The 27,174-nt window shown below is 43.0% G+C and overlaps 1 protein-coding gene across 1 annotated transcript; it reads right to left on the bottom strand.

Moving 5' to 3' along the window:
* Positions 1 to 472: 472 nt before the first annotated feature.
* On the bottom strand, positions 473 to 20,532 carry hsd17b12a (hydroxysteroid (17-beta) dehydrogenase 12a). Its single transcript, XM_037107221.1, has 11 exons — positions 20,355 to 20,532; positions 9,088 to 9,134; positions 7,829 to 7,904; positions 6,107 to 6,214; positions 4,940 to 5,004; positions 4,719 to 4,763; positions 4,213 to 4,247; positions 3,275 to 3,356; positions 3,070 to 3,135; positions 2,494 to 2,643; positions 473 to 1,914 (listed from the first exon to the last, which is right to left on the bottom strand). Exons 1-11 carry the CDS (start codon positions 20,530 to 20,532, stop codon positions 1,774 to 1,776), a joined length of 993 nt encoding a protein of 330 aa, XP_036963116.1. The 3' UTR covers positions 473 to 1,773.
* Between the last annotated feature and the right edge of the window lie 6,642 nt (positions 20,533 to 27,174).

Below are 27,174 nucleotides of genomic sequence, written 5' to 3' on the forward strand. Positions count from 1 at the left end.
CTCAAGTTCAAGTACCTAAGAATTGTACTTGGTACAGTAATTCTGTAAATATCAGGATCATGTTAGCACAATATTAAGTAGCCTTTCTTTCTGCATTAGGACTACTTATTCTGAGTACTCAGTGCCTATGTGTACTGATTACCGATATTCATTTTGCATCTTCTTTAGATAGAAATCATTTTGTGTAATGCACTGCAGTTGCCGGCCATTCTTCTTTTTGCACATTAAACTTTTTCAATCAAATTATAAAGATCAACTATGGAATATATTTCACTATAGATTAAACAACCCCAGAGTACCTAAGCACATCACATTGTCTTCATTAGCACTAGCTGACTAGCAACAAAATGCAGATTATTATAACACCAAAAGTAACCCCATCAGTATAATAGGCCTATATACAGTCCAGCATATTGCCACTATGCCAGCGCAATGGCATAACCCTCTGGAAAAAAGTACACAATAACATCAATTTACTGTATAGCAGAGCTTTTAAGAAACTGTATAAAACAAGTTTACAGCAAAATAAATGTAAACAGTGCATTTACATGTAGAATTTCCATTTTTAATTTCCAAGCATATTAAAAGACATTACAGAGAAAAAGCATTCACAAGGCAGTTTAGCTGAGGCACAGGTCAGACCAAGTGGCATGGGGGTAATTCGATTGTGCACAAACTGCGTAAAGAGGAAAAGTTCTCTTGTTTTGCAGCAAACATTTGGTACAATGAAACAGTCTGTCGGTAAATGTGAAAGCACCGCTAATCATGTAAAGAAGAAGAAAAAGAAAAAAAAAAAAATCTCCATTCCTGTGAAACCCTTTTTTAAAAAAAAAAAAAAAAAAACAAAAAAAACAAAAACACACACACTGGATTTGAGAAGGGCAAGAGGTTTTCTTTGCCGATGAAAAGTTTACATTTTTGCTAACAGACAAAGCAACTGTGTTGTTCACATGGACATTGCACTGGTTGATTTACATCCCATCTCAATACATTTTAACCACCCAATACCTGCTCAGTGAGTCTGACTATTTTCAGCATTCATGTCAATAGAAAGGCACTTGTGTTTAATGCGACAGTGGATGAAAACTACAAAAAACAAAAACGTTGGTTTACAAAACCACTGATACACTGGTGCAACAACAACCCACCACAAAGTATCATTTTAAATGTACAGTAAACACGAAATATTATATGGGAAAAAAGAAGGAGCCAACGCATGATGATAACTGTTCACTAACGCAACTAAATTGACATGACAGGAAGCAGAGACTGCCATTGTTAAAATGGCGAAAGTTATTGAAAAAACGACTTGAAGTTTGGCAAAAGTCCGAGTTTGGCTCATGTGTTCTTTGGAATATAAAATAAATAATTATACAAATATATATTTATAAAAAAAGATGCCCACCACCGTTATCCGCTGCTTACAACAGCAGGGTTAACAAATTACCTTTTTTTTTTGGCTATATAATATTTCCACCATCAGTGTCTGTGACAAAAAGTATTAATGTTCTTTGCCAAGAGCAACATTTCATTACTTTTTCAGCTCATGCCTTCTTTGACTATTTCTCTCCAGACAAAATCACATCAGGGCACAGTTGCTATTTTCAACCGGTCACACATGCTTTGATGCACACTTTTACTGAAGGCACAACAGTGAAATCACAGACAACCCTGGAGGAACAACTGCACAGATACAAACAAACACTCCCTTTTCCTCAAATGCTGCACCGGGTCAGAACAGAAAGGCTGCCTGAAGATTCATCAGCAGTACTTTTATTCTGTCTTCAAACTATTTCCATTCTTCTGCTCTCGCAGCTTCCTCCTGCGCAGGTATCCGGTACGCTGCAGACGGTTCATTCTGGCTCCGAAGAAGTTGACGAGGTAGCTTGGCACCAGCTTGGTGGTCAGCCAACCCTGTGAGGAAAGACGCACAGTAAATGAGGTGCAAGGATCAACAATCAGTTATCTTTCAAATAAGGCTGGCCCACATGGAATATTGCAATACACAATATACATCTCGATACTCTTCATCTCCTCAAAGGCACGTCATAATATCAAGGATGAATAGCAAACTCTTGATATCGTTTGACTAAATTCCCTGATGTTGAGATGATAGTGTCATTGGCTGTTGGTGCATCACAAAATCACAGTTTGGAATATTGGAATAATCTTTCTACTGTAGCCTTTAAAACCAGGAACAGACAACACTTTCAAGCCTTAATCTTCAAAAAAAAAACAACGTATCATACAAAGTCATGTTTAAGCATACTTTCTGCAAATTGTTTGATTAAGATATGATAGTCTGACTATAAACTGGATTTGTGTTGCAGCTGGATAAACATCTCATTAAACGACCTAAAGGGGCATTAGAATAAAATAATGAGCCACAAACTTAAGTCTTAAGTCTAACCATTCAAAAACTACGAGCAACATTGAATTGTACGTCATGTATTTTTTGACAAGTTAAACATTTTTGAGGTTTCTGCTTCTTACCATGACGGCATGTGGGAAATATCCATTGGTCTGGGTCTGCAGACCCACAGTCTTGAGTTCAGCAGCCACATAGCGCTCAGGGGTGGGCTTGTCCAGGGTGGGCTTCCTGATCCGAGTCATCTTAGTGGCCACAAAGAAGGGCAGCACGCTCTGAATAACACAGGGAAAACGTGAGATTAGTTTATACAGCTTAAATAGAGTTTGAATGAAAACATGTGTCCTCGTCTCCGTTCGACCAATGGCACTTTAAGATGCATTCAGCAATCTGTTGAAAATACCCACTGAAGGTTTGCTGAGGTAAAACTGTTGTACACACTGCAAACCACAAGGTGGCACTTGAGTGACTACTACAGAGGGTGCTAAAAACAGAACAAACAGGCTTTGTGTGGAACAACATATTTTCCAAAATGCCTCTGCGGTAAAAATGCATATCAGAGGCAACATTCATTTAAGTGCGTTTATTCCATTGCCCTTCGGGCAGGATTGGCTGAGAGCAACAAGTTAGATTGGAGCAATAAAAGTCCTGTGTACGGTGGAGAAGAGGGATTAATCCCATCAGACAAGCCCAAAACTCACCTGAATGATGATCCCCTTACGCTTGTACTCCTCCTGCAGGCCACGAGAGAAGAAATCCACAAAGGCCTGTGCACAGAACAGAATAAAAAAATCTTTAGATTCTGTTATCATAACCCAAATGGTTGGCTTGATGAAACAAACAGATACTGATCAATATTATGAAACAATTCAGCTCAACGAGAGAATTCTTGCTGGTGACACATACCTTTGAGGAAGAATAGACTGTAAGCAGAGGGACAGGGTACATGCCACTGGCAGAGGAGATGTTGAGGATGACGCCTTTGGACCTGGAAGCAGAAAACAGTAGACTCAGGATAAGAACTTTGAAAACTCTACCCTGTCATCTGTGAAACTACAACAGTCACATTTCTTTATATAAATACAATTCCAGGACTCAAACTATCATATTTTGACGATGTGGAACCGGGCAAATTTTCTCAGAAGACTGTTATTTGGTATTTTGTCAAAATCAAGTAAGCCTTCTGAAATCCTCAGTTCCTCAGCTGCCATAACACAATCTTGACATTAAAGGGCTCTCCTCAAGATGTGAAGCACTGATCCCAGAAAAGTGCAACACATTTATTCTTTTCAAAGTGTTCTTATTTTTCCATCAAATGCACAAACTTTCAATGATTTTCCAGGCCAGTGGGAACCCTGTGTCTATACACATTCAGCACACTGACAAATACTCAAAGTGATGTTCCACACACACGCACACCGACATACACACTGAAACAGTGTGGTAGTGGCCGTGTGTGTTGCCATGGCAGCCTGTTGCTGCAGTGATGTAGTGGAGCCATGCTCCTGCCTCACACGGCACCAAATGTGCCTGCTCTGCGATTGGCCGGCAGGAGTCACATGGGAACGCAGCAGCCAATCAGGTCGGAAGAGCACTTTCTGTGAATTGAAAGCTTGTCAGCATTGCGAACAAAGGAGAGGAAAAGAGATGCAGTGATGGAAAGGGCTTGGTGAGGATTTCTTGTCCCCTTTCCTGATAAAAATAGTCACCTTTGGAAAACAAAAAAAGGTCTAACTCTGAGTTCGAGATTCCTTGTGCAGTTCTGTGCCACAATCCCTCATTCAGAACACTGATATTTGACTGCAGTCGTGTCGCAAAACATGGAAGCCTATCATTTAACTCACCTCTCAGACATTCTGGGCAGCACCAGGCGGGTCATCTATAAAGGAAACACAAACATCAGTTAACTACAACTGTCACTCAAAAACACTGATGATCCCCGTAAAAGCTGAAACAAGGGGATCTGAAAAGAAGGGAAAGAGTTTATTTAAAAAAAAAAAAATTAAAAAAAAAGACTAAGAGAGGGCAGGCGAGAGACAGGCAGAGACCGACAGAGAGAGAGAGAGAGAGAGAGAGAGAGAGCGAGAGAAAGTTGCGTAGGTGGCGAGTACAGACAGCGTTGGTGTAGTCCACCGTTGCTTTGGGAACAACTGAGAGACTGCAGGTACCATGGTAGAAACAGCAGAAGAGGAGAATGAAAAAGAGGGAGTAGGAGGAGAAGAAAAGGGGGAAAAGTGAAGAGAAAAGTACAGATCGACTTTAAGCAATCAGGGAGACATAGGTGCTGAAGGTATTGGAGATATTTTAGCATGTGAAGAGTGAAAAGTCAGTCGAGAGAGAGACATTTTACCTGGCACACTGAGGTTATGTTGACGTTGATCATATTTGTGATGAACTGAAACAGAGAAAATACCAACATTCAACACTCATGTATAATTGTATATGTTTCAAGAGCAGACATATCACCAAAAAGAGTTGATAAGTATGTTGAATTCAATCAAAATAAATCATTAATACCCAAGCATGACAAAGAAAAAGAAGAGTTCACTGTTATTTTAGACTGTAACTCACGTTGTCCAGATCAGGAATGTGGAGGAAGTACTCAGGATAGGGGTAGGACACACCAACATTGTTAACTGTTGAAAGAAAGAGAAAAATAGCAGTCATTCTACCGTTTTCACAAAATAACCTGGTGCTGGAGAAATCAAACTGCCTTAAACTTTTACCACAAGGTGGCAGCAAAAGCAAACAAGGTAAAAGCCGGCCTTCATTCCACACCAGACACAGCCACACCTTACAACTGTGGAGCACAAGTGGTATCGCAAAAAAGGACAAAGAGTTCCTTAAATGCTTAGCTAAAAAGCACAGCAAGTTTAAAATGTCTAAGATTACACAAGCAGCTGACGTTTGAATGCAACTTTATATGTATAAACATGAGTCGTGATATTTGTGTCATAATGTCTCAACAGCTCAAACTAAAGAGGAATTCTTTAAAAAGAAACCCATGACTCAAAAAGTGGAAGGTAGAAAAATGTTCTTTTCAAGCTCAAAAGAGGACTCATCCTTTGTGTTCTGGGAATACGTCTTCACCCCTGCACTATCACGATAACTCAACCAGACCTTCAACTCCAGCCAACATTGTGCACATTGCCAACTTCTTTTCTAGTTTGCCTGTTAGGCAATAACAGGCAAACTACAAAAGGAGTCCTTCAAGTTTCTAAGCTGAAGGAATACAATACAGATCAAACCAGTCTGCTGTCAAGCAAGAATCAGGAGGTCACACCATGTTAAATTTTTACATTAAGTGTTGTGTGATTTAAACAATATGCGGCATGGCTGTATATACAGTGAAATCCAGAACGGAGGTTTGCCCAAAGTCAAACAAAGGCCAAACTGTCTGTGCAAGATTTTGTACACCCTTCAAGCACATAATTATGTCCATGACACAGTTTCACCTTCTGCCTTCTGCTGCAAACACAATGCACCTCTTGCTGCCTAATTACACGTGGCAAGTGAATGTCAAATGTTTCTCACTAAGCGGTGAAAGGTTTGTCCTGAAAGATAGGTCTTCATCTCATCGTTTATGTCTGCTACGCAACTGGTGCTTGGATGACCCAACTGTGCTGAACAGAACCAACAGCTTGGTTTAGATAAGTCAATGTGCAAATGACGCCTGCAACTCATTACTAGACAGAGCAGGAGGATGAAAGTACACAGTCCTGAAAAATCAGCTCTTACCAAGAACACCTATCTCCAAACCAGCCAGCCCCACCGCGATCTTGGGGTAGATGTCTGACCTGCCGTAGTCAACCGCAATGGTCCTGGTCTCCACTTTAAACTGGTCCTCTGTGAAGGGAGAAACAAGTGTCCATTAATCATAAGCTACAGTGAAGCAAAAGGATACATGTTTAAGATCATTTCAGTCATGCTGTGGGTTTATGTGTCAAAAGTTAGAGGGCATAACATGGCCTAACAGCACAGCAAACCCCAGTTTCCAAACCCTGGGCCCAGTAAAATGACAGGAACATGAAATTAGTCACTGTCAGACTTGAACTGAAGAGGGCACTGCGTACCAACAAACTGGCTGAGGCCATCTTCTAGCCCCCCTCCCCTGCCCTCCCTCGTCATATTTGACGCTCCTGCTGCAATTAGAATTTATTGTCCAAAGACTCGTTTAGCTGATAGGTGGCGGAGGGAGTTATAAGAGGAAAATTCCTGGGATGTGCCTCGGTATAGACCAGTAGTGGTGTGTAGGTATATATTCAGAGTTGAGACCAAATTTGAAAATAAAAAACAAAAAAAAAGGAGGGGGGGGCAGACAGGGATGTGAGCAAAAAGAGAGAAGGGGGGTAAGGGTTGGAGCTTCCCTGAAATCTATATCAGTTCAGATTATTATTAGACATCACAGCATCACAATGTTTGCACAAGAAAATTATGAAATCACACTCAGGAAATAGTGGCAAAGAAGCAGAAATATGAAGGCAGAGGTTGCCAAATTGGAGAAATAATTTGGGGTTGCCAGGTAGGTGCGATTAGTGCTTGCATGAGAGAAGAGAGGCATTTATGACAATGAAATTATAGGCGGGACAGGGTGGGTTGCCCGGTTACATGCTATAAGGAAGGCGATTTTGTCAGACTAATCGTGAGGGAGGAGTGCCAGAGTTTGGCACGCCGCACCCTGCTCGTGACTACCCACCAGCCCCCTCTGTGGACTTGAAGCACGACAGGGGAAATTGCGCTGCGAGAGACGTCAGAGACAGATGGAAAGAGAGCGAGTCAGGGAGAGGGCACTATTTGAGTGGGGGGGGGGCACTCACCATTCAGACTCTGTTAAAATCTGGACACGGGCCAGCGAAGAGAAGCAAAAAAGTTTCCCCTTTCATGCAGATTCTCATTGTCTATTTGTTGTTTCTGTCTGTAGACTTGAATGAGATGTTTGCTAGAAACAGACCTGCCTTTTACTCAGGTTGGTCCATGAGTTTCTCTAAATCAGGCCAAGTACTGAATCTTACTTTCTTCATACTGACTGTGAGAACCTAAATCACAACCAGCTTTGTTGGCTGCATGTCTCCAATTCAGCAGCACTCAAAACAGAATAAAAGCATGAGTTAGCAGGAGGCAAAAGAGTGTGAAAAAACGCGATTCAGAGAGTCTCTCGATAACAATTAATTGCACTTTGTACAAACATCTAAAATGAGCTCAAGTCAACTTGTATTTTGCTCTCAATAGAGACGCGTTGATTATTTTCCAGTTCCTCTTGTTTATCTATTCTCCAAATCCTTAGGTCGAGGACATGGCCCGTTCTCCAGGCCTGGGAAACCCTGTAGCCGATGGGGTGGGAGGTTGCACATTGCTGCCTGCCCATACACACATCCTCATCAGCCCACTCACTGTGTGTTCAAGCCCGAACAGGTTTCCATGATGTTGTGGGAACACACACACACACACACACACACTTACCAAGTGACCTGGCCACGTCATCCAGCTTGTCCTGGGAGCGACTGATCAACATCATGGCAAATCCTCGGCGAGCCAGCTAGAAAAGGAAATGCCAGTTAGTAAGAGATGCACAAACAGCGATAGGAGACAGACATTTGGAGCTTTTTGAGCTCTTGATACTAAACAGGTGAAAAAGATCCAACTGGAACATAAATCCTATAACATGTAGGTGTAAAGTTTAGATCTCAAATTTCAATGGGTCTGCTTTAATGTCAAGGAAGAGCAATGCAAACATATCTTCGAAAATATCACCACACTTTCGTATTCATCACATTTAAAAAGTGGCAAATACGTGAGTGGATTGTAACGCAACATGAAAAATGAGATCTTCCCTCTCTCAGTTGTTTATACAATCCTTTGGAAGATCTGTTTCATTTGTTTAATGCTACTGGATTGTGAAGGACAACAGTCCCAAAAGGATGTGATTTTATCCATGTTTGTCTCCCTCTGCTTTGCTAACACAGTGCAACACTAGTTAACATTAGTTGAGAAATGGATACTGTCAATTTTAAACTAAAGACCAGCTTCTGGCAGAACACAGAAGCTCCACACAGCCCCTTCAGATGGAGGGTTGGAGAGCAGGAAATACTTGAGAACTACTATTTAGGAAATTCTGATCAATTCAAAAATCAGATTATCCTCAGCTTTTGACCCATTCTGACTGGTTACTTCCCCTGAAGTTCAGCCAGGTTGATCTTTGTCTGTGTGGTCATGTGCCTGTGCAGTAAGCAAACCTGCTTGCGCATTTCAAATTAGTCAAAGTGATGCACTTTAGATCACAAAGGCAGTTTTAGTTTTATTGAAACAGCGTTCATCCTAAGAACCCCGCACAGCTTAATACACTTGGTAAAATGGCAGCCTACCGTTGCATGACAAGCACCTAGCCCCACTGTAGCAGCAGTATGAGTCAAAGGCCCTACATGACTATATAATAATACAGCCAGCACACCCACACAAGTATGGGCCGAACACGTGGCAGGGTAGCCCCTATTCAACGTGTGCTCGTTACCTTCGAATGAGCCCTTGTTGAGGAGCCTGGACTGAAGTGTGTGCATGTATATGTGTGTGAGGACTCTCCTCCACGTTAACAGGCCTGTAAGAGCTCTCCCCTACCGCGGCCTATGAGCGAACACTGTATGTATGTGTGCGAGTGTGTGTATGCATGAGTCACAGCTTTTTCCGTGAAAGAAATGAAATAAATAAGGGTCCAGGAGCCTCACCTCCTCCGCATAGGATTTCCCGATTCCATCTGTGGCTCCCGTCACAACTGGAGAGAGACAGAAAGAAGAAAAAAAAAAAAAGGTTAGTATGGGTACTCTTCACAACTCTAACTAGCTGTCTGTTCTACAAATGAGGGAGCCGAACTTGCCAAAAGAGGACCAACAATGGTAAATTTTACGTGAAATCAGAACCATAGTTCCACTTTGCATTTTAGATGTAGGGAAGTTACTCATTGACTCTGTGACTCATTACTCTGGAACATCCTTCCTCACCATTTCTGTTATCTTTGCATCTGAAAGCTATGCACGAAAAAGACGCAGACACTGATATGGCACCCCTTTGTTCAGAAGCTTACAACACACCTTGTCAGGTTTGACCACTTTCAGCTCGTCATTTCATGTGTTCAGAGCTCCAACATAGAGTTTAGCTTGTGGCTCTTGCAGGTGATTGATAGGACAGTGATGAAGGCTTTTATGGCACACCTCACAGTACTATTCACCTGTAATTCAAGAAAGCCTCTCTCGAGGCTTTTGCCTGACAGGCTTACAGGGTGTCTGTCCTCAAAAGCGAGAGTACAGGTGGATTTGGGAGCTCAGATGCATACAAGACAACCAGAGATACTATAGATTGAAGTGAATCTCAAAGATTGCACTACAAAGATAAATAGGGGATGGAAATTGCATTGAGGCATAGATAAGATGGTATAGATTGCATCAGAACAAAAGATGGAAGTCTGAGAAGTGTTGGATTGATAAAGCCCTGGAGAGCAGCTCCTGTGATTCATTCTGATTTAAGATCTTGCTTTGGGCTTTCTTGCACGAGAAAACAGCTTTTTTTTTTTTTTTTTTTTTTTAAAAAAAAAGGTTAAATGAAGTGTGTTTGTAGTATAGACAAAAGGTGGAGTAAGGAGAATGATGGAAAACAGAGAGGACGAGACGAGTTTGGTAAAAGCCGAGCAAAAGATGGTAAAGTGGCCGCAGTGTGGGGAGACGGAGACAGAGAGAGGAGCTGATGTTCTTGTGTTCAGAGTTCTCCTCACCTTGTCAAGCAAGCAGGGCTATTTTTAAACCTTCACTGCCCATCAACCCCAGCTCCTTCTTGACTGACGGAGGATGGGGGGGTGGGGGGGTGGATGAAGGGAGAGTGGGAAAGAGGAACAAGGAAGGCAGAAAAAAAAAAAAACAGACAAAGAAAGGGTGGTGCCGGTGGTTGGTGGATTGGGGGTACTCACAAATATACACGCATAGTTGTGCATCATGAATATATTATTAGCGAGGCTTGATGAAAGATTAATAGAGGTAGAGGACATTCTCTGGCTAAGAGCTGGAGAGCAGCAAAAAGAGACAAGATGAGAGAGGGGATGCAGAGAGGAGGGAGCGATGACGAACATGGAGCGGGAGAAAGGAGGAGGGTGAGCGGGGTAGGGAGGGAAGGGGGGCGGAGGGGATGTGGAGGGATCCTAGGGGCGGCTAAAAATAGAACTGGAGCGAAGCAAGAGAACGAATGAGTGAAGGAGAAAGAGACAGAATAGAGATGGCGGTGGAGAGGAGGAGGGGGGAGAGAAGAACAAGTGAGTGAATGAGAGAAGAGGAGTGAGAGCGAGTAGCACAAAGTCAAAAGTGAAAAAGCGAGCAGAATCCCTGGTTATTTTTAAACCTCCCCCGTGTTAAGAATGAAACGCTCCGTGGCAGAAAAGCCTCAATGGGCACGGGCTGTACCAAAACAGGCTCTCACTGCAGATGCAGGTGGGGGCAAACAGAGGCAGGGAGAGGCTACAGTCGCTGCAAAGTAAAATGGCTGAGGGGGGGGAAGACGACAACAACCACCTCAACTTAAAATTGGCTTTATCTAATACAACCAAGGTGGCGAGGGGAATACTGTTTATTTGTATCATGAAATTTAAAAAAAGGAAAAAAAAAAAAAAAAAGGCATCAGACTTCAAATACATAGAGTGCATCTGATAATGAACACAAAGGAGAGGAATGTGAAACCATGACTCCAGTTACAACAATACAGCCTTTTTCTGAGACAAACTAATCCTACAGTACCTTCGAGGAAGAAGTGACAGGCCACGTCAGCTGTGACAGAGGCACAGAAAGAACGACATGAGAGGCGCAGTGCACCGTCCACATTCCTGTCACATGGGACAATTTATATGCTCCACAGAAAGCTGCATCTAACGAATATGCATGACTGAGCTTCAGGTGCAGACGATTGCACCTGGTGAGGGAATGTGTTATGCACCAAAATGCACGTACGACATCACCGTTCGAACTTTTACCCCAACAGGAGTGTGTGCAAGAATGCATGGAGTGCATGAAATGCAGGTGCATGACATTGTGAACTTGGACATTGCCATGAGAACATTTGGTGCCTGTCAGACTGTGCATGTGTACGGGTCTTAAAATGTCATACATTTTAAGAATGCTAAAAGTCATTTCATTCTTGTGTCGTTACGACTCACAGCTTGTGAGTCCCATTTTTCGTCATCAACTCGAGGAACTTTGCCCTAATAGGGTTCAGGGGCTTGACTGACTCATCACTACACAACAACTACTGAAAGACTTGCTATAAGCCTAGTTTGTCAAATGTCAGGTGGGAAACCTCCAGTCTGCAGGTTTGTTCTTTGTGAGTCTTTATGTTCCTTAGCAGAATATAATTAAAATATTTATTTTAAAAGTCATGTCACATATGAGAATGTCACTAAGACACACTCAGTTTCACTAATGTACACTTGGTAATGATGATATTTTATGTACTTTTTTTTAAGCTGGGGACAGGGGTCACAAAGTAGCCTTAGCCAAAGCACCTTTATGCAACAAATCTGTATCATGTTCTTGTCACCTGTTGGGGTTTCTTGCATTGTCCAATACCAACTACAACTAAAAACATCAAATGAAAACTAAATTATTCTAGCAGGGCCAAAACGCATTTGAAATCTGAGTCACAAAAATTGTGTAATACAAGAACTTGCTTGACAATTGGCCAATTTCTGAAAAATTTCAGCCCACTATTTAGTGTAGATGTTTAGAGTTTTAATAACTACTTATGCAGGAGTGGGACAAATACATGTAAAACTGACAAATGTAAATGTATGCAAAGGGGATTTTAGGTGGTTGGAAAAGGGAGAGACAGTTATATACTATGTAACTATGCACTTTACTCATTAAAATATTTCAGAGAAAAGCAAACGGCTGGCTAAAACAAAAGAGGGGATGGGGAAACAGGACATCATCTCAAAAAATATTGTTATCACCACATACTTCTTTAAGGAGCCTCTACTTTGAACTGTGATTTTCCACTGTGCATTTGTCTACCGACCCTCCCCGCTCCCCATGCCCCCTCCCCACACCCTCCAAATCCTCGTGCCAGTCTTATGAATGACTACACTCCTCCCACTCATTATATAATAGTACCATTTTCTCAATAAACGTTGTCTAGGGAGTGAGTGAGACTGAAGTGTGTGTGTGTGTGTGTGTGTGTGTGTGTGTGTGCGCGCGTGTATAATGGGGGGCTAGTACAGCAGGATTAGGACACAGAGTTCCCCTTGAGTCTTAAGATGTTTCTTCTTTTGCTTTTGAGTTGCCATCGGCCATCGTTACTGCAACAAATACAAGAACAAAGAAAATATTCTGGGACTTTGAGCCAAGTAACTACTAATAATTTAGGGATTTATGGGAGCGAAAGACAATACGTTATTTTCAGCAGAAATGGATGCCAGTTGTTTCACCCCTCAGTGATCGCCCCACTCTGGACTCTGCAGAAATAGCAGAAAATATGGGACCCCTATTCAACTCTTCCACGGATGTACAAGCAGAACACTATGTCCAAAAAATACCATTGTTCAGTTAAGTCACAAACACACACCCCAGTGCTCCCAGCAGGAATTAATTCCCCTCACGTGAGCAACGCATTACATCTGTGTGTGTCACAGATGTAATGTAACAAAAAGGGTCTACGCAAGCAAGCACGTGACTGACAGCAGCGGCACTGACGCTCACAGAAGACGCACACACTGACAACAAAAGGGTGAATGTGTGTTGATGGGGCAACCACGTATTAGAGTGATGTGTGCAATGAAAAAAAAGAAAATGGAGATCTGGGAGAGGCCAGGGAAGAAGTGGATCCATGAATGTATGCATGTGTGTTGGCAGAGGGGATGTGTGCACTGCTGCCTCGCATTCATTCCCAGCATCACCGCTCTGAACCCAGTTTCCCCCATTCCAACGCCTCTGAGAAAACTGGTCCACCATGCTGGCTCCGAAGAGCCCTGACGGGGGCGCATTTGCACTGCAGCTCTGCTGTGCTTAATGCTGCACATCACGTCCAGAGGTATTGACATCCCCCAGCCTTTTCTGTCTCCCTCCCTCCCTCCTCAGCAGTGGAGCAGCCCCTGCCGCTGCCTGCTCACTATTCCGAGGGTCTAAAAAAAGCAGCAGGAGGAGTAAAAATAGCAGCGCGCCTGCACTGCCTCGTCTGGGAGCTGCCTGCCTGCCTGCCGCAGCACCTGAATACCAACAAGATCCCCCACCACCATCACCACGACGACCAGGCTGCTGCTGCTGCTGCTGCATCCTCAGCCCTCCACCTAAAACCCTGATGATAACATGAGCGCTGCAGGCTGGGAAAAAAAAACCCCACAGAACATCAGATCTGATGAGCAGTGGAAAAAGAACAGGGAGAACACAAAGCAAGAATCTTTGATTTAGAACAACTGCATGAGAAGACGTATGTGAGGGGATGAGTGGCTCATGTTAAAAGAGACAAAAGAAAACCTGAAATCTTTATGAATACAGAGATTCAGATTTATAAGGTGTGCTGATTAGTCAAACAAGCTGATCCAGTGTGTTTGTAGAGAGAGCTGGCATGGTTTTGACTATCAGTTACCCACAGGGTGAGGGTTTTTTTGGAAGATTCAACTTCCTATGCAAAGAGAGCGAGACAGAACTAAAATGAGCTCAAGACCCCCCCCCCCCACAACCACCAAATCCCCAATTAAGATTCTCAGTGAGGAGAGACTGCGGTCCTTGTATGCCCTGCTCTCGTTACGTACTGTTATGTAATCTGTCGCACCCCAAACTCGCCTATCAACGAGCAGCCCCTCCTACCTCAGAGGGAGGAAAAAAAAAAAAGAAAAATAATAAAATAAAAAAAAAAAAAAAGGAGGGAGAGAGGGATGCAGCAGGAGATCCAAAGACACCCCCACCCTCACCCAAACACACACATCCCATTCTCCATCCGCCCACCTTCCACATTTCAAACACACACACACACACACACATGCACGCTGCTTTAAATAGCAGGGGAGGAAAGTCACATGGGTAATATAAAAGTCGACAAAAATAAAGCTTGATCGGGCCGGGGGAGAGGGAGAAATGAGGGGAGGGAGGGTGAGACAGAAAAAGAGAACATGTACTTCTGAGCTGCCCAAGATAGAAGCAGCATCTAAATTTGGGAACAGAGCAAACATTAAAAGAAAAAAAAAAAAAAACTATACAGTCACACGCCTTGTTTAAAATCAGTTTTCTTCACCACAACTACTTGGAATGAGACAAGGTGATTTTTGAGCAGGAAACAAACTCTGACATTTGATCACATGCTATTAAAAAGGACAGACTGTTCTCTGTGGAGCGTTTGGTTTCAAACCAAGCCTCCAGCAGGTGATTTCACTTTATTAGTTTGTCCTCTCTGACTGAAGGAGCGTTAATCAGTGAAATCACCTGCTGGAGTGTTTGGGTGCGTATGCCTGCATACACTCAGCAGCCAATGACTGAATCTTATAACATTCATTCATTCTCTGTGCATGTGTGACAGTGGATTTAATTAAAGTAAATGTATTCTTATTGTAACATAACTCTTATCTAGTTGAATACCTGAAAAAAAATGTACTTATGATTGTTATTCTGCAGATTCTCCAGACAGAGGTTGACCAAAACTGGCAACAACAGAAAACTACTTTTTTTTTCCCCCCATCAAAATCAAAACCCTGGTGCTTTTCATGTCACAGTTACACAAATCTCTCACACACCAACTTTCTCTTATAAACCAAGCTCTCCTCAGGGGAAGGGTGGCGGTTGTTGACTTGTATATTAGCGGTTAGACAATGACATCAATCAGAACAGGTCGTCAGTGAGATGCATTCTTCCGCTCCGGTTCGTCCCAGAAACAGTGACGCCAAACACTTCAAAATACACTTCAATAGATACTCCAACAACTGATCCAACTGCTTCTCTGGCATGTTCGACCGCAACCAACGTACAAAGGTGTCGCTTCATACAAGGCAATAAAACAACAGACTCCAAATATGCTGGTGGTCCAGTATTGTGTGTTTAGAGAGCACGACTGCTCAGGTACTCCACTGTTGCACTTTATGACGTCCCGACAGCCTCACGTTGTCTGTGTGTTAGACTTGGTTAACTCAGAATGTCCATCTTAAGAGGACACAATGGGCAAATTATACGTGTTCTGTGACGTGCTGGTGTTCAGCTAGGAATATTATGCATTAAAGGGGCAAATTCTGGGTGGCTCTCTCTAAACGAAACCCACGCAATTAATAGTCAATTAATGGCTCAACAGAAAAGTAACCTGCAAGTTTTAACTAAACCATTTAACTAGAATTTCTTAGAAAAAAAGATACAAAAATAACTAAACAGTGTGCTGGCTGATATGTATAGCAAGCATTTATGAAATTCATTGATAACAAAAATACAAACTTGTGGGGGGATACATTCAGTTGTGATATAATACGCAAAAGTTTTGGAAGAGAGCGAGGCAAATGAATGAGAGAATGTGGGAAAAAAGAAAGTGCAAAAGAGAACAACATGCTCAGAGGAAGATGGTACTGAGGCCAGAGTGCAAGATACAGACAAACAGATACACACACTGGCTGGATGGGGAGTTGGGTGAGATGGCGTGGGGTGGGGGGGTGGGGGTGGGGGGGGGGGGGGATTGAGAAGAGCTTGAAATAAGGGAGATGCAGAGGATTTTTTTTTCTCTCCTTCCCTCTCCCCCTCCTTCTCTTTTTTTCCCTTTTTACCCAGCATCCCTGGTTCTGGCACGTGTCACAGAGCGTGTTCATCGCATGAACAGCAGTGTTCTCCCTCTCTCTGTCTCTCTCTCCGCCCACACGCGCACACACACTCTCACTCATACAAAGCACTAGGGGGAAGCACATTCACAAGGATGAAGATGCGGAGACCCTGCCTCAGTTGAAACACACACACACACACACACACACCGATAAATTTCATTCACATATGTGCATTTTCCTTACCATGAATGAAGCCTAATTCCTATTCATAAAAAAAAAAAAAAAAACCTCCCACCATGTTATTCTCTCACAATAATTAACGCCCTGTAACTTGGCTCATGTTGACAAACTTGCACGCCTCAAATGTTTATTCCTGGGGACAAATCAAACTAAGCTAAATTCTTGCATAAGTGCTGATCCAAGTCTTTGTCACTTTGGTGCTGTACTGATGAATGGCTGCATACTTCTTATATAATCAGACCATTTTCTCAATAAACTGTAATGTCAAAAGGGAGGAGGGGGGCACTTCTAAAGGCGCACGTCATATCACTACCCCCCACCCTTGCAAAAAGCTCCCTTTGGTCTAATTTACTTCCCTATAATGGAGTTTCACTCACACGCATCAGAGCAGACAGTGGCTCCCTTATATAATATGGGATGCTGGGGGCTAAGAGTGGAGAGAGCAGAGAGGAGAAAACCGGGCACTGCTACACATTAGAGCGAGCAGCTGCTCCACCGGAAAAATAAAAGCAGAAATATTGAACACTGCATTACAATAAACACATTACAAAAAACAAGAAAGTGTCATTAAAAATAACTTAAAGATTAAAAGATTTTTCTGAAAGGCAGATCCAAGCACACTGCTAATAAACAAACAAAAAAAGGAATCTCCCTTTTTTCTGATGCACATATTTGTCAAAATGTACTAAAATATTAAAGACTAAATGTCTTGGCAGATCAAAATATGTTGTGTTCTAGAGAACTGCCATTTGCGTCGTTCAAGGTTTTTTCAAAAAAGAAAAGACTCAGCTGCAGACATGGATTGAGCTGGCAAGAGAATGGGAGGGTGAGCGCGCCTGTGTGTGTGTGTGTGTGTGTGTGTGTGTGGATGCACAGTGCAGTAGAGAGGCTGGGGAAGCCGCCTTAAACCTTGCTGCAGTGCTCTTGTTCTGCCACTAGGAGTCCCACACACTAAGGGGAAGACCAGTTACTGGCAGAGAGGAACTCCACAGAAATCCCTGCTCTGCACTGCATGTGAGAGCTGCAGAGCTTCAGAGATGTGCAGTGATACCAAGAAAAACTATTTACAATTTTAAAAAAAAACAAAAACATAACAATATGAAAAAAAAGGGGACAATGGAAGGGATTAACTCTTATCTAATCTTCTGTTAATAGTTTCCTGGACAACTTGAATTCAACCACATGCACACTGTCATACCTGTCTGACAAGGAAATGCCAGTTGTCCCATTAGTTGCGATAGCACTCATGTGGATTGCAAAACGCACATGTTTAAAGCATGAGCCAGGTCACCAGACATCTTTCTCGAAGGCACAAGATAAGATCTTACTTAATGATCCCCAGAGGAAAAATTCAAATAGGTATGCGGAAATAAGAGCCGTATTAGGTTAGTTAAAGATAAATATACATTAAAAATAAAATAGGCAACTACAATTGTCTTAGAGTAAAGTGTCTATGCTGAACAACTGAAAACGTTCTGTGCAGTAAATGGCAAGTGACCTAAAGTGAAATGGTGTGATTGGTAGAAGCGAATTATGCAAGCAGCAGGATACAGCATACCAATTTAACAAGGTTCAGTATGAAGTAATGTAGTATGTCATGAGGTATAATATAACATGAGTTCTCTCTGAGTGATATAAAATGTGGCTGATTAAATGTGACATACTTCAACACATAAAGCCAAATTAATCAAGAATTAAGTCTAAAAGACACAACTGGTGACTGATCATAGAGACCAACTACAGCATGTGTTAAAATTATGTATTCAAAATTAAAGAGTGATGTATGGCTCAAGAAGGGCAAATGTCAAATGTTTTCCAGCACAAACACCCTCAGATACCTTATTATTCACTGTACAGCTCAGAAGAAAGAATGGATCACTGAATATCCCACCAGGTCTCATTCAGGTTCTGTGGAGCAGCAACAAACTACAACTCGACAAGACGAATAAAAACTCAATGCTTATTGTGCATTAAAATACAGAACAATACGGGGCCTGTTCAATGGTTTGAGGAGGCTTGACTTGTTGCAACAGGTGCCTCGGTGTGCTGAAAGGTGGCGTCTCCCCGATGAAGTGTGTGCAAGAGAAAAATCACACCACTGCCTAACCTGGACAGACCTGCACATCTGGTACAACCAGCTGAGGGGAACACCTCACCCCCCTCCCTCCCTCTACTTTTTCTCTCTCTGCCCTGGCACCAACCGTTGTGACTGGAAAATAAAAGGTACACCAGACTTGTCAGACTGGTAGCTCTTAACGGGTTTCAGGGAGTGGCGTGCAAGTTCACGTCAAGAAAGTGCACAGAAGTGTAAAAGGGGACCGGTGCGGAAAAGTTGAGCAACAGTGCTCAGCAAGATCAGTGATGTAAGAATCCTTTCTGAAATCTTCCTTTGAATACAATTCCCACAGCATCATAGTGAAAGTAGAAACGGTTGTTTACTGCACCAAAACTGGGCACAAGCCTGAGGAAAGAATTTTCTGACTACAAATAAGGCAGTAAGCAAACCTCAAGACAAGATACTGGGCGTTTTGGGGGTGGAGTGAACGAGGAAGAGGAGGAAGGGAGGGCTTGAGGAGGATGGGGGGGGTCACAATTTCTATATGACCAATGGATGACGAAGCGATGAACAAGCGCATGACTCATCGCTGTGCACCGGTATTCCTCCGCATATTCCACCAGAATCACACACACACACACACAAAAATGCACATTAGTCATTCCTAAAGCCACCCTACCTTCGCGTCATGCGTCTCATCCCCTCTTATGGCGCAAAGGGGCATCAATTAAAAACACCCCATTCATAAAAAAAAAAAAAACAAACAAAAAACAAACAAAACACGACAGTATGGAGGCAAAGTGCGTCACGGTGCGGATTAAAACAACAACAACAACAAGCATTCAGATCATCCGGGTCGCCTGCTTTTGGGGTGTGTGTGTGTGTGTGTGTGCGTGTGTGTGTGTGGGGGGGGGGTTATCCACCTATCCCGACGAGAAGGGGAGCGCTCGGGAAAATTGCGCAGCAAGAGGCTCCAGACGCAGCAGTCCCTTCCAAATGGGAGACTGGAGAAGTGGGTCAAGCCATGGCAGGGCGATTCCTGAGAGACTGGTCTGTACCAGAACCACACTACACCAAGATCTGCCTGAGAGCTCGCGTCTATCCGGTCAAGGGGGTGCATTACAGAGCCGGATCCAATTAAAGACGTTCTCATCTCGTGTGGAAATATGTGGGGCAAACGGACAAGATGTGACAAGCAGTGATGGGGACCGACCACACAAGCAGCTACGCGATGACAAAACACCGCCTAAACGTGTCAAAACCCAAAGTGGTGTCAAAGATTATTAACGATTGGGAAAATGTGGCACAAAAGTACCACAACGTGACAAATCAAGACCTGTGAAATGAACTCGATGTAGGTCACGTTTTAATTGGGCATATGGGTTTGTCCTATATCATGCGGATGGGCTAATGTGGTTCAGTAGTGCGCTGGCTGAGAGCTCACCCACATAAAACAGCTCTCTGAAAAGTGCGCATAGCCTGCGCAATTTGGCTCCTGGCTCACCAATGTGGGGCATCCCCCCCCCACCCCCAACCACCACCACCACCACCACCACCACCTCCCTCCCTCCTCACCTATCGCTCCAAATGTGGGTGAAAACGCTGCTTGGAGCCCCTGGCAGCAGCAGCACACGGAGCAGAGGAAAAAACAAAAAACAAAAAAAACCCAAAAACAATTGAGCTAATAAGGGCCATTATCTTGCCAGTCAATCAGCTGCTTACCTGCGCTTGTTACGCAACACCAACCTCCTCTTGAATTAAGCCACACACACACACGCACAAAGAAAGACATACACGCAGCTCTTCGTTGTGCCAAAGTGAAGTTTGAGCTCAATAACCCAATTCTGGTGTTTGCACGTCGAGTCCACCTGCCTGCTCCTGTGCTGCCCTCTTCGTGACCGTGATGTAGGTGGCGTGAAAATTGATGTGACCCAACTCACCTGCCCATTTGCCCAGCTTCGGGGTGAGCAGCTGCCCGTTCCCCAAGACCCAGATCCTAAAGCCTGAGAGCAGCCTGTAGAGCAGCCACAGCGCCAGGGAGGCCACGGTGAACGCACCGACCCAGAAGAGAGGCGTCTCGGCCCTGCGGAGCGTCTCCTCCACGTTCATCCAGTTCATGGCAGCGGCTCTCGGTGACTCGGCGTGTGTGAGAGAGTGTGTGTGTGGAGACCTCAATTTTAGGCAATGTGCTCTAATTTCCAAGCCACAACGTGAGAGAGAGTCCCTTTATAAGGAGGTTGTAGCATCACACACACTCCCCCAACTCCCCCAACACTTGTCTAGCCTGATTTAAAGCGCGCCGCCCACCTCCTACTCCGCGCCGCCCTCCTCTGCTGCGCACTGGCTACAGCGGCTGTCTCTCGGCTGAGGCGCCCCTCCAGTTGGCGCATTTGCATGTCAATCAACCCCAGAGCTTCCCCCATTCATTCGATTTTCTGTATGAGGCAGGGTGGGTCAAAGGGAGACCGGGATGAGCAGCGATTGGGCGATCATTACGGCAGCTCCCATCCGGAGCCGATCATTGGCTCTCGCCGGAGCAGGTTTGTCGGTTTCAGTCATGATTATGAAACCCTCCAAACCCACGCTTTCTGAAAAAACTGCCCACACCACTTTATGAATGAAAGGATGCTCTCATTGGCGAAAAACGTGCGCGTCCTCCCGCCCCTTGGAGAGCGTTAGGAGACAGTTCATTGGCTGAGGCTCTCCCGGTCCGTGAGGTCAGCCTGCTCCCACCTAGACATGACTCACTCGTCTATTTTAGGTATTCAGTCTGCATCATACTGCTGATAACCGCGCAAAAAAAACGCGGAAGCAGGTGCAACGAGACATCCCGTCGCACAGATTCACCCATGTTGCGCCGGGAAAGTCTTCCGCGGCCAATTCTTGCCCGTACAGGCTTACCTAAAGGTAAAAACTACAATCCCCAGCCCGACTTTCGCTTTGTTTTGTCACACTCTCGCGAGATTACCCCCACAGCAGTAAGTTCCCCATCCCAAACATTGAGGAAGGGGGAGATGAGATGTGATGTGTGCGTTACATAAACAGTGAGACAGGCATGTGGATTTCCATCGCTTTATTAAAAAAAATAGATAAAAAAAACATTTCCATGCACATGAATAAGCCAGTCATGCTTGCAGACGCTGGATGTTTCAGTACATCTGGCTGTCACGGCGTTTCTCCTCAGCAGTATGCGCTCTGTTCCCCACTCCGACCCAGAAAGACTATTTGCAACAGCATTTTTCCAGTCTCCCCACCCTCCACCTTCCTCCTCCTCCTCCTCCTCCTCTTCTGCCGCCATGCTCCCTGTGTCTCTCTCTCACACATACACACACACACACACACACACGCACTCAAACTAAACATGAAATTCTGACAAACCGAAGCTCTGTGGCACAAAGCAAAGCCTGTCATGTACTCAGCGGAGGGACAAGAGTATGAAAATGTGTCTACGTGCTGACAGTCGTCCTGCGGCTGCTCGCAGTCTTTGACACAAGTGGAGGCATCGAAGTCAACGTGACACCGAGAGGAAGGAGCAGCAAGTTGTGTAACAGTTTCAAACCGGGTGAAATTAAATGTATGTCCGACCAGCTGGGTCTCAGTCACAGTTCACAGTGTGCACAATAAAATGTATGTACAAAATATCATATTTCACACAAAATAATAATAATAGTAATGATAATAATAATCACAGATAAACACTCAATTTTACATCCTGGCTTGTCTGCACAGTCGAAAATGAACAATCATCTACAATTTGATAAACATGGATCAACTTACAGCCTCTGATGTGCACACAGATGTTTTCCCAATTTTTCACAATAAAAAACAACAGACACAGTATTTAAGTGTAGCCTGATACATCCATTCAATGACTAGTTTTGTGACAGAATAAGAAAACAACAACAACAACAACCTCAAAGTGTGTTTCAGCGATTTACATTAAATATCATCAATTTCCAATTTCCAATTTTTTTCCACACACACTCCTATCGGACGTTTTTGAGAGTCCACCCTCACGTCTCGGTCGTGTCCTCGCAGCCCTACCAGCTGAAAACAAGAGAGAAAAATGTGGATTTAGTCGTGCACAGTTCCCAGTGAGAATCTCTCCGTGTGTCTGTGTAAAGTGCATGATTTTAAAACACGCATATCACGCAGAGAAGGTTCCCAAACGCACCTCTTACCACGCAGGATGCTGCAGCTTTTTACTGGGATTTCTTTATTTTTTATTTCGAATACAACAGACAAAAAGACGCAGAGATATTATCTGTGTAATTTTTTTCATTTTATTTTGCCAGCTACGACACCACAAACTACAGCTGCTCTCTGCTGTTTTCATAATTTCAGGTTTTTGTTTGGTGCACGCGAAAAGTGTATTTACCCACGCCAGTATCGGTAGCCCTGAGCACACACACCCTAACACACCCTCACACACACTCTCTCTCACACACACACACACCGCCTTTTCTAAATCCTGCAAAACAAAGCCCTCCACACATTTAAGTTTCTGCCCCCCTCCTCTCAACAAACACACACACACACACACACACACACACACACACACACACACACACACACACACACACACACACACACACACACACACACACACACACACACACACTTCCTGTCAACACTGACCCTATCTCTTCCTCACGCACCGCTGTTATTCTGGTAACTTCTTAACCTCAATTAATCCCATGTGTGTCTTGTATCTCCTGAAAATTTCTAGTGTTTTTGTTAGCTTGTTGTTGTTGTTGTTATTGTTTTGCTATACGTTAGATATAAAAGCGTCGCACCAGGGCAAATGTTTCCTCCGTGCGGGTCAGTCTTCAAACTGATGAATCATAAAAAAAAATACAGTAAAAAAAACCCAAAAACATCCCGATTGTCGCCACTGATTCCAACCTCTTTTGCTTCCATAAGTAACACCAATACACACTCGAGTTTTGTTGTTAATATTGTAAATTCTGATCAGACCTCCTCGGAGTCTACAGGACAGCCCGTGAGCGCTGTGATCTCTCCTCCCGTGTCGCTGTCCACCTCCGTGGTGCTGAAACACTTCAGCACGGTGGAGGAGGACGAGGACACACACAAACCCTCCCAAAGCTTCTGCCCTGCACAGATGTTTCCACATCTGCACGAGCCTCTCTCTTCTCTCTCTCTAACACACACACACACACACACACACACACACACACACACACACACACACACACACCCCACAGAGACACGTGTGTGACACATCGGGCTTTGTTTCAGCCTTAAATGTAACGTTTCCATCATCATCAACACACAGCCAAATTCCTCTATCACACAGCCAGAAACCCGCGACAAAAACGAGGAAAACTGCTCGACAGTCTAACTTTCCCTATTAAACTCTAAAATAAAATGGCATGTACATTCAATAAAAATATCTGCACAAAGAAAGACTTGAAGTTATCTCCTTGCATCCACGCAACAATTTCACCCCCGACGACAGGGTTCATATGTGCGTTTCCTACATACCTACAGTCCTGTTCCGTCCCGCGGTGACAGCAGCACCACAGCAGCTGCAGCTGCGAGAAAAAGAGAAATTAGCTCCACCTGTCACTGTTTCATTTTAGGCAAAAAGTTGAGCACGATCTCATATTTTCACGTCTGTGACTTTTAAAAAATATGCCTGACGAAGATGACAGCAGACGTCAATGGTCTGAGTCGGTTCTGGCAGCAGAAGTTATGAACGTTTTCAGCATTTTAACGTCAGAGTATTCTCGGTTCTCACTAAGTGGCAACAGATGCTTTTTGTCAACCTGGGAGTTAAAGACAGGACCTAATCTGTATGGTGTTGTGATTTAAAACATCAGCCTTTCAGTAGGTCTCTCACTTATAATAAACAACATTTTCACATTAACTCTGGTTTCTCATCAAATTATATTTTACAGTTGTCTCTTATTGGTCAGCAATTCAGAGATAAAAATAAGACTATAAGTAGAACTTGTGTATGACATAAAACATGAAACATGTCACATACCTGTGTGTGTAAGTGTTTCTGTAGCCGCCTCACATGGTGACTCTGACATCACTGTTTATCGGTTTATTCTGCAAGAAGAAGAAGAAGAAGAAAGAGTATCTCACAAGTTCGCTACATCCTCAAAACAGTTTTTTCCAGCAAGGACAGGGTTCACATGTTTATTTCTTACATACCTACAGTCCTGTTCCCTCCGACGGAGACAGCAACATCACAGCAGCTGCATCTGTGAACACAGAGAGATAAAGAGAAATTAACCACCACCGCCACCTGTCACTGTTTAATTCCAGGCAGAAAGACAGAGCAGTGCTCTCCTAAAGTCTCTGATCTTATATTTTCATGTCTGGGACTTTTCAGAAATGACTGATGAAGATGACAGCAGATATCAGTGGTCTGGGTCAGTTTTGGCAGCAGAATTTATGAAGATTTGGAGCCTTTTTAAGGCCAGAAAATTAGCAATTTTCAGTCGGTGGCATCAGATGCATATTGAAAATCTTGTACCTAAAGAAATTACTGACTTTCTGATGAGAGATTAGTCTTTTTGGTGGGTCTCTGACTAAAAATAAAACCATATTTTTTTATTTACATCATATATTTTTCAGCTGTTTCTTACTGGTGAGCATCTAAGGGTTAAAAATGGTACTATCAGTAGAACTTGTGTATAACATACAAGATGAAACGTGTCACATACCTGTGTGTGTGCAAGCGTTTCTGTAGCTGCCCCACATGGTGGCTGCAACATCACTGTGTTTATCTGTTTATCCTGCAAGAAGAAGAGAAAAAAAAGAGATCACATTACACACACTTTAAACCCACTTGTGTTACCGTTTTATATAACACACACAATCGCATACACACACTGACAAAGTAAAGACACGGAGCAAGAGAGACACACACTCTTCCTCCTGGGGATTTGGAAACAGAAGGGCTAGGACACACACACACACACACACACACACACACACACACACACACACACACACACACACACAAACAAACACACAAGCGTGTTAAAAAGATAAACACAACAACAGAAAACACTTTTACATTTAATTTCTATGTCTGTGCAGTCTAATTAATGTCTCGCCATCATATTACAAAAATTAGGAGGAATCAAGATACAGTACATGTTCAACACATACACACATGCGCACACACACACACACACACACACACACACAGCACATATGACACTAATAAACTCACACTCTCATCAAAAAAATGTGGAGACCCACGGAAGTGCACGTGCATCCATTCACGCTCTCTCTCACACACACTGCGCCACATATTATCGGCACTCTCTGTAGAATAACTTTAAACAGCTTGCATTACGGTAAAAGCATCCCTTAACATATATAGTGGAAATTAATTTTTAAAAAAAACATCTCAAATGAATTCAACCTCCTTAAATGAATATTGAAAATAATACAACAGTTCTGCCTGAATCTGGGATTAATCATCATGCAGGGAAAATGATTTCATCATAAATTAGTTTACTATCACATCAAATAAGACAAGAAAAGGGAAAAAAATAACTTTTACTTTAAGCATCATGTCCCTCTTAGTTTTGTGCGTGAGAATTAATATGACATACAGTAACACAAAATTAAAGCTACAAGTTAACACACAAGCTGGATTTTATTATTAAATGTAATATATTAAAACAAAAAAGTCTCTTCATGTTTGTCCTGATATATAGTTGTAATACATTTAAATATTTAAAATGTCTGTCTCTTGATTTCATGTGTTGAGGATGATACGCAGATACACACAAACACACACACACACACACACACACACACACACACACACACACACACACACACACACACATCTTTGGCCGTTCCAAATGTGTGTGTGACTCTTGGCACACTTGCACGTGATGGCGTGAGTTGTTTAAATTTTCTGCACTTGTCCAAAACATTTTCTAACAGTTTAACTGATACGTTGCATTTGTGTGTGTGTGCAACACACAACATTTATCCTGTATGTCTTTAAGTGAACCTACAAAATCAACACATGTCACACTCACGTCCCTCTACACTCACACTCACAGGCAAATCAGCTCGATACACACTGTGTCCAATTTTTCATAATTGTATGTAAGTGCTTACAAAAACGATCAGAGCCACACACACTCTTAGTCTTTCTCTATCTCTCTCTCGCTCTCTCTCACACAGACACATACACACACACACACTCGTGTGAAGTTGACTACAAATTAAAATCACTACAACTTCAGGATAAATAACTGATGTCTTGAGAAGTTTAAAACACTTGTAATTGTGTTTTTACATGTGTGTTCAATACTGTATCAAATTTACACTTCATATAACACTCTACATGTAACGTGCAGTTAGATATTTCATCCACAGAAGCCTTTGTAACGTCACTTGGAGATTGTAACGTCATTAAACTGTGTCACCTCTCATCACTTTAGTCACGGCAGAGAGTGAGACCCCTGCCGTGGTCAGCACAACAACTCAAAGAAAGCTTCTAACTCACACACACACACACACACACACACACACACACACTGACGGACAGTCACTGACACTCTTGTGATATTAAAGTTGATAAACTACAAATTAAAACCACCACAACTTCAGGAGAAAAAAATGATGTCTTGAGAAGTTTACTTTTAAAATAGAGTTGTAATTGTGGTCTTCTCTTTGTTTTCAATACTGTATCAAATTGACACTTTATTTAACATTCTACATTCAATGTGCATTTCAATAATTCATGATTAGAAG

The sequence above is a fragment of the Acanthopagrus latus genome, chromosome 8, assembly GCF_904848185.1.
Source record: "Acanthopagrus latus isolate v.2019 chromosome 8, fAcaLat1.1, whole genome shotgun sequence".
NCBI classification, from domain to species: Eukaryota; Metazoa; Chordata; class Actinopteri; order Spariformes; family Sparidae; genus Acanthopagrus; species Acanthopagrus latus.